At 41.2% G+C, this 17638-nt stretch overlaps 1 protein-coding gene and 1 long non-coding RNA gene across 5 annotated transcripts; one reads left to right on the forward strand and one right to left on the reverse strand.

Moving 5' to 3' along the window:
• The first annotated feature begins 136 nt into the window (after positions 1-136).
• LOC105694829 (protein croquemort-like) lies at positions 137-15925 on the forward strand. 2 transcript variants are annotated; one of them, XM_023431804.1, is made up of 10 exons: positions 137-297; positions 6885-7391; positions 8693-8856; positions 11825-11969; positions 12154-12360; positions 12941-13155; positions 13328-13733; positions 13883-13956; positions 14056-14266; positions 14457-15925. In XM_023431804.1, exons 2-10 carry the CDS (start codon positions 7275-7277, stop codon positions 14580-14582), a joined length of 1665 nt encoding a protein of 554 aa, XP_023287572.1. In that variant the 5' UTR covers positions 137-297; positions 6885-7274; the 3' UTR covers positions 14583-15925. The 2 variants fall into 2 exon arrangements, with proteins under 2 accessions (XP_023287572.1, XP_012271292.1); XM_012415869.2 differs by lacking the exon at positions 137-297 and adding an exon at positions 1837-2233 and having other exon boundaries at positions 6925-7391.
• On the reverse strand, positions 293-1760 carry LOC105694830. Of its 3 annotated transcripts, none has more exons than XR_001103558.1 (3): positions 1452-1760; positions 1277-1363; positions 293-1198 (listed from the first exon to the last, which is right to left on the reverse strand). It is a non-coding gene; the product is annotated as an uncharacterized LOC105694830 (long non-coding RNA). The 3 variants fall into 3 exon arrangements; XR_001103557.1 differs by having other exon boundaries at positions 293-1210; XR_001103556.1 differs by having other exon boundaries at positions 293-981; positions 1072-1363.
• Positions 15926-17638: the final 1713 nt, after the last annotated feature.

The raw sequence follows: 17638 nt of genomic DNA on the forward strand, positions 1-17638 counted from the left end.
GAGGACTTAAGGGACATCCACAATGCAGCGCCTCCGCTCGGCGCGGGAGAATTCCCGAGCGGAGCGGAGGCGCTCGAGCTTATTTTACACGCGTGCGAGTCGTGCGCGAGTGCACGCGTAACTTTTAGAGGAGTGTTCGTTTATCGGGCTTTGGGTTGCCAAGGCTATTTACACGCAAGATCACATTCGTTAATCGGCTCACAGTCAGTGTCCTCCTTGTAACGCGAGGAACGCGAGACGTTAGGAGCCTCGCTTGACGGCAAATAGTCATCGATACTCGCAGTTTTCTTGGGCTTCGTAAGTACAGACTGTCAAGTTTACTCCTTTTTGCCACACTCGTTGACTCTTGACAGTTTCGGCCCCCCGGAAAATCCCCGACTTCTAAGCAAAGTTTGCGACGCCACTAAGTCGGCCCTTTTCGACCCGGGCCTCCGGTCATGGACATTTGGCACCTTGACAGTTTGGCAGCGAGGAACTTATGTGATTTTCGGACCCCTTTCCTTTTTTATACGCGTTAATCATTTCAGCAGCGAAAAAGATCCGCCACTTCGAGGCGTAGGCATTTTTGCGGGTAAACATTCGGAGTGACAAGGAGGAGAGTTCTCTTGAATTTTCGGGTTACAAGGGTAACTTCTTGGCACGTTGACAATTTTGACAGAGAGGAAAATTTCGGTCTGTCGAAATACTCTCGCTTAAAGAATTATTTTTTTTTTCCAGCGAATCTGGGAAATTCTATGAATTTTTTCCTTCCGAGAGTGGTACTCAAATTTGAAGAAAATTATGCCATGTGGGGTATAGAAATAACTGACGGTGATGAGGATTTTTAATACACTTTGTCTGGCTCGAAATAAACCATTTCAACGATATAAATATTTTTATCTTGCGCGGAAGTTCTCGCCTTAGTCGCGACAGAGATATGCGAAGTCGCAATCCGTGTGGTTTGATAGCGGAGTGCAAATCTATCGCTCCTCGGGTCAGGGTCTGAAAGAGATCATGTGGTTGTAATATTCCATAAGCATCGAGTGATAGGATCCGTCGCGAGCCCGTAGTCATTCTCATTTTGTGTCTTACAATTTAATTCCGGGGAATTATTAAACAATGTACACCACTTAATACAAATCGTTAACCCCGATCACCAATGGCCTCTTCGCTCCGCCCTTCGATTTACCCTTTTCCTCTGGTCAATGGTCACCAACAACTGCGACAAGCCCTTAAAACAATTACTAACAATCGCCAATCTCACGTAACGGGATTTAACGGTACTTTTCTAACTTACATATATTTTCTTTTCTCAAACTTTGCTTCTTGCTTCATGAAGGAGAGTCGTGTGTCGTGCGCCGATTTTCGGACTGCCGGTTAAAAGCTGGGATAAAATTAAAAAAGTTTAATAATTTCAGATCGCGCAGACATTGTGTTTGATTTTCATTGTTAATTGCGTTTACGGTACCTACATTTAATAGAAATGTATTTGGAGATGGTGCGTCCAGAGAGGCGGCGCATTATTGCTCATCGGTTCATCTGAAAGTCCAATTGGTCCCAATAATTTATCGATAAGTGGGCAGACTCACCGGTTGACGACCTCTGGTTAATTCCTTGACACCCGCTTTAAGCACCAGACATGTCGTTTCATTGATAGTGCGCTCGTGCGAGTACGCGGTGGTGGGAGGTATTTATGAGGCTTACTACCTGAGGCTTTCGAGCTAGCCTCTTTGAGGTCTCTCCTCAGTCCATGGAGAAACTCACTGCGGAGCGAGGCACGCTCTCCGTGATTCGGTGAGTTTCCACACATTCGGCGGACTAACGGAAAGCGCGAGGGGTCGTTTCGAATTTCGCCACCAGGCGCCGCTACGGTCGCGCCTGAAGCGCCTTAACGCCCTCGCCTCGTGAGTTTCGCCGTGGAATTTGTGCCTCTGGGATTAGTGAGAAAAATCTTTCCAAGAAGCTTTCGCCGTAGAATTTGTGCTTTGAAGAGATATCAAGGATTTGGATCCCGAGACTTCCGTCGTTCCGAATTTTCGTTCGAATCGTCTTCGTTTCGAATTTCGCCACGAGGCGCCGCTACGGTCGCGCCTGAAGCGCCTTAACGCCCTCGCCTCGTGAGTTTCGCCGTGGAATTTGTGCCTCTGGGATTAGTGAGAAAAAACTTTCCAAGAAGCTTTCGCCGCAGAATTTGTGCTTCGAAGAGATACCAAGGATTTGGATCCCGAGACTTTCTACGTTCCTGCCAATGCAAGTAAATTTTCAGGTTATCCTGGCTTTAAAATGGCGCCCCGAGAAGAAACATCGTCGTTCGGAATTTCGCCGTCGAGGCGGCGCTACTCGCGCACAGGCCGAATAATTGAAATCAATTAAAGCATGTATTTCATCGGTGGGCAAAATGAAACGCACTTTGTCGATTGAAGATGGAAAATGTACTGAACAGGTTCCGAAGGTGCTTTTCTCGATTACGTGTCGACACCAACGGGGAGTTCAGGGTCGGTCCGATTCCTTGATACGAGAATCGCGAGCGTTTTAACCGCAGCGTGGACTACTTTATAAAGCTAAAGTACCACAACGCCGTGATTAAAAAAAAAATGTACATTTTAAATGCTTCATTTTAGTAACTCTCCACCGGCTACAGGAGTTGTCGGAAGTGAAGCGCGAGGAGGGACTTGGCGGCGGTGATGGAAATGATTATTCTCATTGCATCGTAATTTTACAATGTTAAAGCCAACTTGGCAGCGCCACTTGGCAGGGTGTTATAATTGGCTCGATAAATCCGTGACGGAAATTATTTCACCGGTTTCCTGTTGGAAGAGTATCATTTTTCGAAGGCGTAGAACTCCTGACAAAACTCCACCTCCGTGAAATTTTCGGTAAAATGGACGCCCCATAAATAATATGACAATGAGGTAACAGAAGGATATAAATTGAGTAGGAGTAAGTTAAATTAGGATCGAAGAATAAAGGCACGGTTTGGCATCCTCGATATCATGATTAGAAATTCATGAAGATTCGTAAGTAAAAGGAGTAAAAAAATTAACAAAGGACTATAATAGCCTGGGATTAAACGTGTTCCTCGGTTTTCCAGCCAGTTATCCAGTTAGCTTATAATCGCAAATAATTAAATTCATAAGTAAAAGCAGTAAAAAATTGACAAAGAACGATAATAGCCTGGGATTGAATTTATTACTCGATTTTCCAGCCAGTTATCCAGTTTGCTTATAATCGCAAATAATTAAATTCATAAGTAAAAGCAGTAAAAAAATTGACAAAGGACTATAATAGCCTGGGATTAAACGTGTTCCTCGGTTTTCCAGCCAGTTATCCAGTTTCCTTATAATCCTCGACTCCAGAAATCGCTTTGGGGATTTTTTTGAATTTTGTTTTGGTGCTCCTCGTGGTTCCCATCCCGGTGGCTGCAGAACTCGTTTTTCTTCTTCTCTTCCTTCCCTCTCGCTTTCTCCGAGGAAAAGGGAGCGGTGGAGGGCCATCTTCTGAAAACGCCCTCTTTTCTTGGCAGGGCCCTCTGAAAGCAGTTATCCTATTGTCGAGGAATGTTAATAGCCCCCTCGTGCTTATCCATGGCCTGTTCGTTGCACCCGGTTGCAGCGATCGAGACCTTAAACACGTCCATGACTCAGAAAAGGGAAAGACTAAATCAAATAATGACCAAAAGGAAGGCAACTGCATGAACTTCGAGTAATAACCCAACGATAAGACCGCGTAAATTTTGGGATTATCGTGTTGCGATAATTATTATTATTAAAATTACTCCGAATCGGTCATTACCACTGGTGTCGGCTTGGCGGTTTAATCAAATCCGACGAGTCTTGTTTTATTCATTTCATTTTATTATTAACTCACCAAAGGTGAAAAAGGCTTATAAATAATAAAGTAAATTTTGGGATTATCGCGTTGCGACAATTATTATTATTAAAGTTACTCCGAATCGGTCATTACCACTGGTGTCGGCTTGGCGGTTTAATCAAATCCGACGAGTCTTGTTTTATTCATTTCATTTTATTATTAACTCACTAAAGGTGAAAAAGGCTTATAAATAATTAATTAACGCCCATTTTATAGGAATGCCGAAGAATGCGTACACGAAAACGCGACAAAGGACGAAATAAGAGGTCTGGAAATTTTGAATGACAATACCTCGTTTATTAGTCTGCATGATTTTCCGTACGTAAAGTCATGTTCACGCTTGGAGTTGACAAACTGGGGCGAGTAAAAAATATTTTTATATTTTCTTTGGATTTCATTTCAAGGGGTTGACTTAGCAGGGAGGATAAGTTCCACATTGTCGCACTTCTGCAGTGAACAATAATATTTTTAACGAGGTGCTTTCCAATTTTACTCCAACGAATTGTCCCGGTTGACGATAAGGCGTTCTATATTGTCGTGCTCGTAAATTAAAACTTCCCTCGAGGGGCTCTTGGATAAACGTATAATTAGAGGATTTTGATAAAGGGGGAAAAGACGTATCTTAGAGCGACGCAAACGAGCCTCGACTAGCCAATGAGAAAGCTCTGCTGATTTTCTCGGTTATTATCATCTACCGACTTATCGGCGAGGACTTTAAACAATGCTCGGTGTGTCCATAACGAGCTGGCCTGATTTGCATTTCAGTCACTTAACTCGCAGGCGATTCGCCAATCGCTCGACGCCGATGACTGGTTAATGGCGATCGATCTAGGCCAAAGTTTCAGATATTTTACGATTTTACACCCAAACATGAAATCTCATGAAAACACGGCGTTATTAAAATACACCAGCGATGTCACTGACAACAGTCGATGCATTGTCCGAGGTCTTTTATTTTTGCTCAACCTCCTCTACGCAATGACATTTAACCTTGACATGCAGCGCAAATCGAATTTGATAACGTCGACAAATGTCAGGATTCTATTTTTAAGCGTCTTTGTTTTCCCATTTGCCGCTCGACTTGGAGTAAAAATGTGGAAATGACTTTAAAAAGGGAAAGCATATTTTTATTCTTCCTTCTAGAGACCTCGATCTTCTCCTGGGGTACTTGAGAACCTCGAGGGATATTTGTTGATGTACACAATTTATTTATTTAGTTTTCGACTCGTGGTATTTTTTTTTTGTTTTTTTTTTTGAGGCAGGAGGGAGGTTTGGAAACTGCTCCGGATTGATTTTCTTCGTCTTCCTCAAGAAATGTATACTCGGGATGTGTCGATTCTTCAAGGCTGCACGTGGAGTAACTCCAGTGACTCTCATCTAATGTTCCCGGATTAATATTCGCCTCGCCTTCCATTGACACTCAGTCCGGAGAAAATAATGTCCTCGGGTGTGTGTTCGATTACGACATCAAAACAGGCGACATTTTCTCGACACGTGGATCTTCTGCGCATCGAGAACAGATGCGACTACACAGTGAAAGTAGATGTATTGAAAAATACATATAGGTTCATACATAAAATCATGTACATATGTATTTACATTACTCAGTCGAGTCATCTGGACCAGTGATCAGTCAGGAACGAGGCGTACCGAACGAGCCGCATCCTAAATTAAACATAATTATTCTAAATTACAAAGATTAGGTACGTTTAAAAATTAAACCTACTCTAATTTTACAGTCCCGGGCTTATGTTGCCTAACTTACGTTGATCGGTACCGAGGAAGGTATTTTTATCAATGGTATTTATTTTAGAGAATGCTGTTCAACTCTTACTTCTATATTTAATAAAAAAAAAATTAAATCAATGATCTTGGACGCATCGCATAATTTTTCCTGGGTTTGTGATTTCCACCGAAACCAGGTAAATTTTGTTTTGATGGACGTACATGTTCCATCTTTGTCTTTAAAACGAAACAAGTTTGTGTAGACGCGTTGCGCAACTCGCTAGTTATCTCCGGATATAGTCCAACTTTTGATTAGACCTTCGCAGGTGCATCGCGTCTCATCCCAGACGTTTTTCCATTATTTCCTTGAAACGAAACAGCGAGATCGGCGATATCGCCATTTCTTGCAGGCGATGCAATTTTATTCAATTTCATGCACGCGTCGCATCGACGAAATATCTTGTTTCCATTGGCTGATAAACTGCATCCCAGAATGCACCGAATGCGTTCTTAAAAGGACTATATGGTAATTCGATAAATAGCTCGCCTTATCTTAGAGCTTTTCTACCTTCAAAGATACAAAAATCTCCCAAAAAATGCGTCATTTTATCCGATTTTGCCGAGGTCATTAGATGTGCGGAAAAGCCTTTGTACGCCATTGCGAACTTTTCTTCCTTTAAAATTCCAGTAATTTTTATATAAAAAATATAGAAAATTCAGATTTGTTTTCCCAGCGTGATAGACTTACCTCCAAAATTCCAAATCTCCTTCCATTCCCCCCAGGGAGTCGTAAAAATTCCTTGCGAACTTTCCTTCCTTTGAAATTCCAGTCATTTTTATACATAAGAAAAAAAGTGTAGAAAATTCACATTTTTTTTTGGCAGCGTAATAGTCTTATCGCCAAAATATGAAATCTCTTTCCAGTGGCTCAGGGGCTGGTAAAAACTCGTGAAAATGTGTCATTTTATCCGACCTCACCGAGGTCATCAGATGAGCGAAAAAGCCTTTGTACACCATTGCGATCTTCTTTCCTTTAAAATTCCAGTAATTTTCATATATAAAAAAAAAGTAGAAAATTCATATTTGTTTCTGCAGCGTGATAGTCTTATCGCCAAAATATGAAATCTCTTTCCAGTGTCTCAGGGGCTGGTAAAAACTCGTTGAGAAAATGTGTCATTTTATCCGTTTCCCCGAGGTCATCAGATGCGCGGAAAAGCCTTTGTACACCATTGCGAATTTCTTTCCTTTAAAATTCCAGTAATTTTTATATATAAAAAAAAAGTGTAGAAAATTCATATTTGTTTTTGCAGCCTGATGGTCTTATCACCAAAATGCGAAATCTCTTTCCAGTGGCTCAGGGGCTGGTAAAAACTCGTTGAGCCCAAAACGCTTCTGACTTTTGATGACCCAAGGTCCAGCAGCGAGTCGCCCCACCCGAGAAGAGGATGCGTCTTCCAGGAGAGGGTCTCGATCAGATCTGGCCCTAAGACCCGGTGAGACTCTCCGATGGTCCGCGGCCTCATTGGTGACCGTGAGATTAGATAGGTTTTATCTGCGGATAACCGAGAGCGGCTGACCGGAAAAGTGAGTGCGGAGGTGGCCGGGGGTCGGCCGGCCGCGAGAGTCGCCACAGTCCAGGGTGCACATGCCGAAGAGACGGAGACACTCGGACTCAGCTGCAGGGACGACAGTCGATCGACATGAGGCCCTGGTCCGACAAGTCCTTTGTCATCGCCTTCCTCGGGCTCGTCCTCGTCGTCCTCGGGGCCTCCTGTCTCTTCTTCTGGCCCCTGCTCTTCGGCGCCATCATTCAACAGGTTTGTTTCCGTTCTCATTTCTTAAGTTACACTCTACCCAGAAACGTCCTCCATTCTTCATTTTAGGGCCGATTGTCAAATCTAGGGTGTTATCACCTCTTATCAATTTCCATGATTTTTTAATTGAATATTTTCCCCATATTTTACCCAGAAACGTCCTCCATTCTTCATTTTAGGGCCGATTGTCAAATCTTGGGTGTTATCACCTTTTATCAATTTCCCTGATTTTTTAATTTAATATTTTCCCCATATTTTACCCAGAAACGTCCTCCATTCTTCATTTTAGGGCCGATTGTCAAATCTTGGGTGTTATCACCTCTTATCAATTTCCCTGATTTTTCAATTGAATATTTTCCCCATATTTTACTCAGAAACGTCCTCCATTCTTCATTTTAGGGCCGATTGTCAAATCTAGGGTGTTATCACCTCTTATCAATTTCCCTGATTTTTCAATCGAATATTTTCATTTTTCATTACTTCCATTACTCTCGTCAGATTTCCCACCTTTACTACCATCTTAATATTTTCATCTTTTTCAGTTCCTCTCTTCCCTCAGGTCCTGGATTTTTATTTTCCCCTCCTAGGTGTTAAGGGTTAAGTCCCGGGACTTTTTTTTTCTTTTTTTTTTCGGTCGTTATTAGTTCTTAGTGTGATTTTTATTTCGTGCGAGGTTGATGCGCTCGCTGATGCAGAATTGCAAGTGCCGCGGGGTGAATGGACAGAAACGGGAAAGAGGGAATTTCTGTTTGCATGTTTTCTGCTCCTTCAGGAGGAATTGGAGTAAATGGAGTGTTGCCATTTAAATTGAGCGTAATTGGGAAAGAATTCGGAGGGTAAGTGCGGTACAATGAGAGGTCTTCTTGTCGGGGAGCCGGATCGTTGTCTCTCTGAATTTTCATTCTGAGTTTGTTAACCTCCTGGATCAAAGTTTTATTGTTTTTGCCCATTTGTCGATGTGTTAAAAGTACGAACGTCGAGTCGGAGCAGAAAACGGCGTGACAGAAAATTCCTAATAATTAATATTCACGTATTCTCCGGCAGTGATTGGAAAACCTTCGCTAGAAAATGGCGTTAAAATGTAAATTCAATTTTTCACGTACCAGTGGATTTCATATTTTATTATTTTTTTTTTTAAGGCCAGACAAGATGTCCTCGAGAGATTTTATCGAGTGCCAGGTGGATTTCGTTTATCGCTAATGTCACGGTGTACGAATATATTTACGCACGTTATTTGCGTGGATTTTTTTCTTCTTTTTTTTTCCACGTGTCGCGGATAAGACTCACGTCCCGATATTTTTCAGGGATTATCCTTATCGCCGGAATCGAGGAGCTTCGAAATATGGAGAAACACCGGCCAGATCCCTCTGCACTTGGAGTTTTACTTTTTTAACTGGACCAATCCCGAGGAGCTCAAAGTCCCCGGAACAAAGCCAATTGTCGTCCAAAGAGGGCCATACACTTTTAGGTGAGACTTTTCGAATTTTTAAAACACTCGAAAATATCTACAAAGTATCATCTGACGAGGTAAAAGATAGGAGGAATTATAGAAAATATTAAAAGCCTCTGTACAAGACATTATCAAAAATATCAAATATGTCGGGCTCACCGGTAACGATATTTTCCGAGTCCCTTTAAAAAATGAATATTTAAAAGAAATGTTTTCGCCGCTCTTGGAACGATGATCTCAGAAACTGGATATTCCTTCGGAAGTGGAGTGACATTGAAAATCTAGTTTGAGGAAAAGAAAAGAAAAAAAAAAGAAACACGTTGCGGTGCGATGGCGTTTCGTAATCGGAAACACTTTGATATCAGTATATAGGGACATTGCGAAATAATTATCGAGCGTGATCGACCGATAAGAGAAATAAGGAATTTTAATCTAACAGTCAATTAAGTCCTTTGATTTCTCGTTGGGTGAAGGATCGATTCGAAGCTCCCCAATTTGTGGGCAGAGTGGAGTGATAAGCCGTATCTAAAGTATGGAGATTTGACGCTAAACCTTCTATGGGTTTATAATAGAAATTTTTCAAAGAGATGATTTAACAGAAACGACGAAGAAAGGATTCTTCATGAAATGATTCATAAGGATTTCTGAACCATTGATGAAAATCATTGTTCTACCGATTAGCGAAGAGTCTGCCACGTAGCACGACACTCTACAAAGAGTTTGTAATTAAGTCACGTCAATTGTTCTTTGTCATGGGTCATGCAATGGAGATGTCCAAAGACCGCATGACTAATTTTCATAATGCTTTCGATTTTTAATTTTCCATCCTTGAGATTTTTATGTCCGTCTAAATCATAAATCCGTCATTTATGACTCAGATTTTCTTGACGTCTCTCTGACGTCATTAATGGATCAACTCTGATAATTCAAATGATCTCGTAACAAGTGTTCAAATAAAATGCCATTTTTCGTTTGGCTCTCATTCTTAAAAAAAGAAAATTAACACCGTCAAAATCTAGTATCATTGGTTATTAAATTGTAATAGATGCCTCTAGATATTAAGATGCAAAGATGATGCATTATACTCGTCGGAATGTTTGCAATTATAATTAGCGTGCACGTCGCTGTTGACATCGCGGACTGCTATTATTCTTGCGCATAATCTGCCCAGGATAATAATGCATATGCGAAGTCCTCGTCGATTTGAAAAGAGTGATTAAAGCCTTCTCTTCTGGCTCGACATTTCCATTTTCTTTTTGCAAGCTTCATAAAAAATATATAAATCATCGCGAAATTTTATTCACGCCGTTGTAAACGTCTCGGTTTAATGACACGGTTCGTGTATTGTTCAGATAGGTGACTAAAGGAGTCATTAAGATGGGGAAAAAATTATGCGAAACATGTCACGGCGGTCAAGCGTGAATTACAAGAAAAAAAAAATGCAACGTTTTTATAGGACTGTCAAATATTATCTGCCGTAAGATCTGAATAAACGTCAAGATGACGTTTCTTCTTTGACAAAGAAGTCATCGATGTCAGAGGGGTTATCATTCCTCCGGAAATAGCGAAGTAATCAGTACTAGATGAAATAAAAAGCCAGGGTGTTTATTCCTTTTTGCTTGAAAAGTGCACTCGTTTCCACTAATAAGTCGCACTTAGATGCACAAATTGCAGGTCAAATTGGATGTTAAAGAAACAAATGGCTGCTTTTTTGTAACACTGACGTCAGTTGACTTATCAAGAAGAGCGTGTCGCCAATTTATCTGATAAATATTAGCAAGAGTTAAGACATTGTTGATAGCAAGTTATCGATATCTTTTTACAACTCGTAGCTGTTTAAAATAATTACTCGGACATGTAATTATTCAATACGTTATTTTTATATTTAATCATCAAGTTATTATCTACCAAAAAGGTGTAGCAATTATCGCGCACATAAGTTACGATTAAGGATATCAATTAATTGATAAATCGTCCTAAAAATTAATATTTAATTTTTTTTTGGTTATTTTACGTCGGGCAATGTTGACCCTTTACACTTTATCTCTTTTTTTCTAACTGTCTATTAGCATTGAAAGCTTACCAAAGCCGAGCTTTGGACCTAGTCGAGAGTAACGCGACATAATAGGATTGCTCGCTTAAGCAGGTTACCCTAACCAACTTAATAACGATAAGGAAGAAATAGTTAACCCCGCGATATTGACATCTTAATGAACAATAAAACTAGATTTCACCCTGTAGGACTAAACGGAGGCCACGGTTGCGTAGGCGATGCCTACGACTTTATTAAATAATCGACTAATTAATCGACTTTCTCGTTAACTCGTACTCGACGTACATGCTCTATGACAACTCCAATTTCTCAATGGACGCAACGATAATTTCTCAATGAACGATTGTACCTCGATCTAGATCAGGCACGCGGCTTCGAATTAGTCCATTAATTGTTTATCAATCCAGTTAGTACGTGGAATTATTTTTCACCTGGAAATTTCATATTCTTCTCGCCTTTTTTAAATTATTTTATTTATTTTATATATATTCTAAATCGTCATGAAATATGACAAGCACTGTTTTAGAGAGTTCACGGAGGTGTATTGTGGTCGGGATAATTTTTTTAAATCTCTGAAATATTCATTGCGAATAGGACAATTTTTTTTTTAACTTAAGGCTGAGAGGAGCCGCCGAAATCTCGCTGCAACTGCATTTTAAATGGGTGTCATTGGGGTGCAACATTGCGTAACCAACGACGCGGGAATGGAGGAGGTTGTTCTAAGGTGCATTTATAAGGCCTAAACGACCGGCTGGACAATTGTCACGTCAATCCTAATCGAGACATGTAGGCCGGGTGTTAAGCCCCTCAACAATTCGAGTACAAAGGTGCCAGCCGATCGGCAATTTTCTTGAGGAATTGCGACATTGCTTGAAACGCAGAAACACGTGACTACCGGATCCTTTATCATTTATCTTGAATTTTCCCCCACAGGGAGGAACGGCAGAAAATCAACATTACCTTCCACCCTGAAAACAATACCGTGAGTTACTTACAAAGGAGGTTTTGGTACTTCGACCAGTCGAGGAGTAATGGAACCTTGCAAGACAACATTACACAGCTCAATGTTGTGGCGGTGGTGAGTTAATTATTTCCTATTTACACCGTGATGTATGCGACATATAAAAATTATATACATATAAAAATGCAACATATCCGCGTGATTTTAATTTGAAGACTCGACATTCCCTGGGAAATTAATTCAAGTACGAGTGATCTTTCTGATGGATTAATATCCTTAATCTATATATGTTTTTTTACAGTCAGCCGTCCACAAGGTGCGATACTGGTCCTACTTTATGCAGAATTCCCTGTCGTTCATCTTGTCAAAGTTTCCTGCACTTTTCGTTACCAAGACAGTGGACGAGCTTTTGTTTACCGGATACGAAGATCCGATCATCAATATGGGAAAGCTCGCAGCCAGCGAAGAAGACATTCCGCCCTTTGACCGATTTGGATGGTTCTACAAGGTGATTGCCTTATCGAGCGCTTCATTTTGACGTCTTATCGGACAGGAGAGATAACTTTTCACTGTCGAGAATATTGATCGATGGGTATCGAGGGACGCCTTAGAATTTTTGATGGTGCCTTATCGGGAAGATGTCGAGTGTACCTGTCGAAGAGGATGCTGAAAGTGAACCTTTCCAATTAATACATATTAAAAGAAAAAAAGGGAACCCATGGCTCGCCCTCCGCCATCGTCTCAGAAAATATTTCCGTGTTTCGGAAAAATGAAATAAGGACCGTGCATTGATAAGGAATTTCCTTGGAGTAATCGAAGATCCAGATAGAGCTGGCCGGACGTTTATGCGCGGAGCAAGCAATTGCCATTATTTCATAGCACATTATATACCGCATTACTTCTTTTGACATCACATGGTTCTATGTGTTCGTAAATTGCTTCTGAACGATGCTGGACGTGCCGAAGGCGGGTGAAAAGAGTCTCAGAAATCGAGTCTTATCAGGGTCGGCGACATCTTAATCTCTCAGTAGTGAAGTCCTGTAAAATTAATAACATTCGAGAACTCTATTAAGTAATTAATTTTCCAGAGAAACGGCTCCACGGAATTCGAGGGGCACTACAACATGGAGACGGGCCAGGACGACATCAAGAACATCGGGACCCTGAAGTACTGGAACTATAGAGACACCACGAAATTCTACAGGAGTCCTTGCAACACCGTCGAAGGAAGTGCCGGTGAATTTTGGCCTCCAGGCAGGACGAAGGACGGCGACATCAATTTGTTCAGTCCCGACCTGTGCAGGTGGATATCTTCTTCGGCTTTTCTTATCCGTAATGTCCTTCCGCTGTGTAGTGATCTAATTAGTGAAATTAAACGACGGAATGCATTATTTTCGAGCTCGAAACGCGGAAGGGAGTCTTCCTGGATCTCTAACGAAGCTTCTTTCTCTTCTTTTTGTCCCTGTTTCTTAAAGAACGGTGACTTACGAGTATGTACGTACGGTCACTCATCAGGGCATCGAGGGGTACCAGTACGCCATAGGGAACAAAACGCTGAACAACGACACGAAGAGGCGATTCCCCCACGAGCAGGCCAAGTACTTCGAGTCGACGACTTTGAGGGAGGACTTCTTCGACACGGATTATTCGGGAGAGTCGACGGATCCTCCGGAAGACCCCGACGTGGCGAACATCGGACAATGCTACTGCAACGGGGAATGCAGTCCATCCGGACTGATGAACATCACTTCCTGTCGCTTTGGGGCACCAGGATTCGTCAGTCTTCCCCATTTCTACAACGCCGATCCGATGTTGCTGGACCAGGTCGTCGGACTCTACCCCAGGGAGGAGAACCACAGCTTCTATATAACCCTGGAGCCGGTAATAGGATAATGAAATGAAAATATCATTTGCGAAATTTCGTTAATTTTTTTTTTTTTTTTCTAACGCCCCGGGAGGGTGCTTCAATGTTCCCGGGAATATTTAATATTTATATTGGAAGGGATTGCTAGGTTGAACATATTTTTCAGACCACGGGGATCCCCATTGATGTGGCGGCCAGGCTCCAGATTAATATTCTCCTCCAGCCGTCGAGCACTGTCACGTGAGTGATGACTTTTGTACAATGTTGTGTATTTTGTGCACTGGGGTCTTGAGAATTTTATTTTATTCGGAGGAGTCACTTGATTTTCGACGTTTTCAGGCTCTTCAAGGATGTGCCCAGGATCTACTTCCCCATGTTCTGGTTTAATATGAGAGCTGGGGTCACCGAAGACATGGCGTTGTCCCTGAGGTATCTGTTGATGTTCCCCAGCATCGGTCATTATGCCAGTGGCACCATGATGATTCTGGGCTCGGTCATCCTTTTAGCTCTCTCAATCATGTATTACCTGAGAAAAGCTCGGGTGAATCACGTAAGTCGAGTTTAATCATACTTACTTGTTTAATGATGCAACATTTTGGCGGATTACACTAGAAATTGCATGATCTGTCGGGAAATTCAATTCAGAAATGCAGAACGGTGAAAATTGTTCCAAATGGAAAAATCTTAAGATGAGAGACCATTGTAGTGTCTAATTTCGTTTTTTTTTTTAATAATTTCAGGCTACGGTTAGCAGGAGATCGGCGGATCCCTCGGAAAAGAAAACCGAGCTCGTTTACATGGATCGAAGAAATTCGAACGACGACTACCACACTCGTAGGGATCGTCAGCTGTATCCGAAGCTTTGAAATCATTTTGGGAAAATGGTTTCCTTATCATTCACCGGTCCTCGATTACGGGGAAAGGTCGATCGCGACTCGCGTCGACCCATCGAAAAGACGAGACGGATTTCCGTCTTCGGCCATTTTGTCACATTCAAGACTGGTAATGGGAAATTTTTCCGAGGTCGTTGCAACTTCCGCTGCAATTCGCGGCTTCTCAGAGATGCAGGGTAAATAGGCGGCCATCGATTTTCAGATGAGACCAATTTGAAGGGGAAACTTTCCCGTAGGTTTCGGTCGGTCCTTCGGATGTCGGAAGTCATTCGTGAAATTATTCGAGATTACTCGCGAATAGGTGCTGTCACCTGAGAGCGGTAAATACGGAATTCAAGATTTTTCCTTGGATTCTCGCTACTTGCCAGTAGCCGGTAATTTACAGAGATCTGAGTTATCGACAGCACCTTCGACGTTCCGATACGCCCTCGTAAATGAAACATTAGATATCTTTATAAATATCACATACGTATAAAGTACTCGAATACCTAATACGAGATTTTGCAAAATTTATCGATTTTCTACATGAAAAAAATCTGAAATTTTTAAACATTCTTAGTGAATATATGAAAGGATGTATATACATCGGTATAAAAATCTCAGGAGGCATGAAGGCAATATTTTTTTATACTCGAAGCACTCGCTGAAATTCACCGGATCTTTCCGATAATCCTGAGACTCTCACGTAGGTTTCATATCTTCGTTACTGTTTTATATTCTTAATGTCTATCGCATAGTAATATTTTTAATCTCGTTTTCACTTATCCTAGATTATAGACTATTGTTTTACGTTAGTAAGGGTTACCTGACTCCAACTCCTTATTTCAGCCCTTTAGTATAATTTCCTCCCATGAAAAAAAAAAAGAAAAAATTCCTTTCCAACTTTGTTTCACGCAGCTAATTCATTCCCAAACTGCAAGACAATGGCCTTAAGGTTGTCGCAAAGTCCGCGCCATTTTGGGAGATTTTTGTACCTAAACTTGAAGGTGGCTTCCGCAAAGTTGATAAGGTTCCTCAAGCTCTGTTAACGAGGGTCTAATTAAAGTTATAGACTATGACGTAGGCGGGTCCGATTTCTCGCAATAATTTGTGCCAAATAGTCGACATACTGACAATACAGAAAGCATTCCGAGAATCGAAGGCCTTTGATTTTCACATTAATCGAGATATTCTCGCATCGGCGAGCAAGTAGTTTCGAGGCGGACATGTGAGAGACAATTATTTCCAGTCAATGAACAAGAGAGTATGAATGTGTGTACGTCCGACTCAATATGGACATTTTATATTGCGCTTTAATAAAATCTTATAATTTTTAATCGCCATTTTGGTCCCACCCCGCCTTGTCTCTCTTCGACGCCCTAAAAGAAATTCCGCTATCAGGAAATTCGGCAGAGTTTCGCACCAAGTACTACTTTTTTACATGCGAAATCTGGTAAAACAAGAGTAGCTCTTCGAAAATGTTGGTCCATGTCGACTAGTTCACCTTGAATCATTCGAGCATGCTCCAACGAATCACGTCAATGCGCATAACTAGCGTGAAAACGCAATTGTTTGCTACGGTAGTTATTACCAATCAACCTCTCTCCAATGTGCGACTAGAAAAGCGAACGCAATTTTAACACTAGGTTTACGGACCCGTCAATTTGACGGAATTCAAACTTCGAAAAGAAATACCGAAAGAACCATAGCATTAATTTTAACCATTTTTGTACCGTAAATTAATCATTTCATCGAAAGAATTTGTACACAGAATTATTTTTTCCTAAGCCTTCTAATTATTAAAATCTGTATGTAGTATACCTATCTCTACGAAACCCGTCAAATTGACGGACTAGCTAATTTCATAAACAATCCATATATATTTGCTTCGTTGCAGGGAGTTTAAGGCGAAGATGAGTGTGAAAGTTTGCATTGAAAGTGGAGAGATAGAAGGATCTTCGGATAGTGAAGAGGAAAACTTCTTGAAAGGGTGTCGTGGCAAGAAAAGGATGCGCATTCTTTCTAGTTCTGACTCCGAGGATGAGAGGACGAGCATTCCAATAATTTCCGTGATAATTTTTAAAAAAGGACTTTTTACTTATTAATCATTCATTTAAACGTAAAGCCTAGTGCTGTTTAATTCAGACTTAATTTGAATAAATCGATTTTTTAAAGAAAATCCGTGTTTTCGTTTACCCGTCAATTTGACGGATGCTCGTAGAAACAGGTATATATGTTATCGTGAATGACCGAAATTGGAGAATGTCGACTTTCACCGGTGAATGTCAACAGATACCAAATACGTCGGTGAAAGATCGAATATTTAATTACATTGTTGTACATTCGGACCCTCTCCAGTGTGTGTCGACAATCACACACCGGTGAATGTCAACAGTTACCGGTGTAAGTCAGAAATAAGGGTATTTAGCAAATATTTCGGACATACACGAAGCGACTATGTGAATGTTGACATTCACCGGTGAAAGTCGACATTCTCCAGATTTCGGTGTTTCACCGTAACATATATAAAACGCCCGTAAACCTAGCGTCAAAAGAATCTTATCCTACAGGTAAGAATTTCTGTATTCCGAGGATTTCTTTTTAAATTATTGGAATAAGCGTTTATACGAGAAGACAATTTTCCCTTAATTAAACAAATGTCCTTATACAAAGTGGATCGCTGAAGGCGACTGAACGGATTTGCAGATAAATTCGATTCTGTGTATTGATAAGAGGGCTCCTCTGGGATTTCGAAAATTCTCTGAATACTTGCAAGCTGAGCGCGTTTCTTCCGTTCGGAGGTGATAAGGGAATACCCAGGCCCTGTTATCGCGTACAATACCTGTGAGTCATGGCACACGAGTGGTGTGCAAACGCAAATTGTTTGTTCATATTGTTAAATCCATGATGGAGGCTATCGCTGGGAAGAATGTCTGCTCCATAAAGTGATATCGTTCCTCCTTCACCTGGTTTAATTTCTCAAAACGCTGTTTCAGACTTTTAAAATCCATACGTTAGATCTTACATACTACATATATACGAATTTTCAA

This window comes from Orussus abietinus, unplaced genomic scaffold (genome assembly GCF_000612105.2).
Source record: "Orussus abietinus isolate OABI.00-Male unplaced genomic scaffold, Oabi_2.0 scaffold79, whole genome shotgun sequence".
Lineage (NCBI taxonomy): Eukaryota > Metazoa > Arthropoda > Insecta > Hymenoptera > Orussidae > Orussus > Orussus abietinus.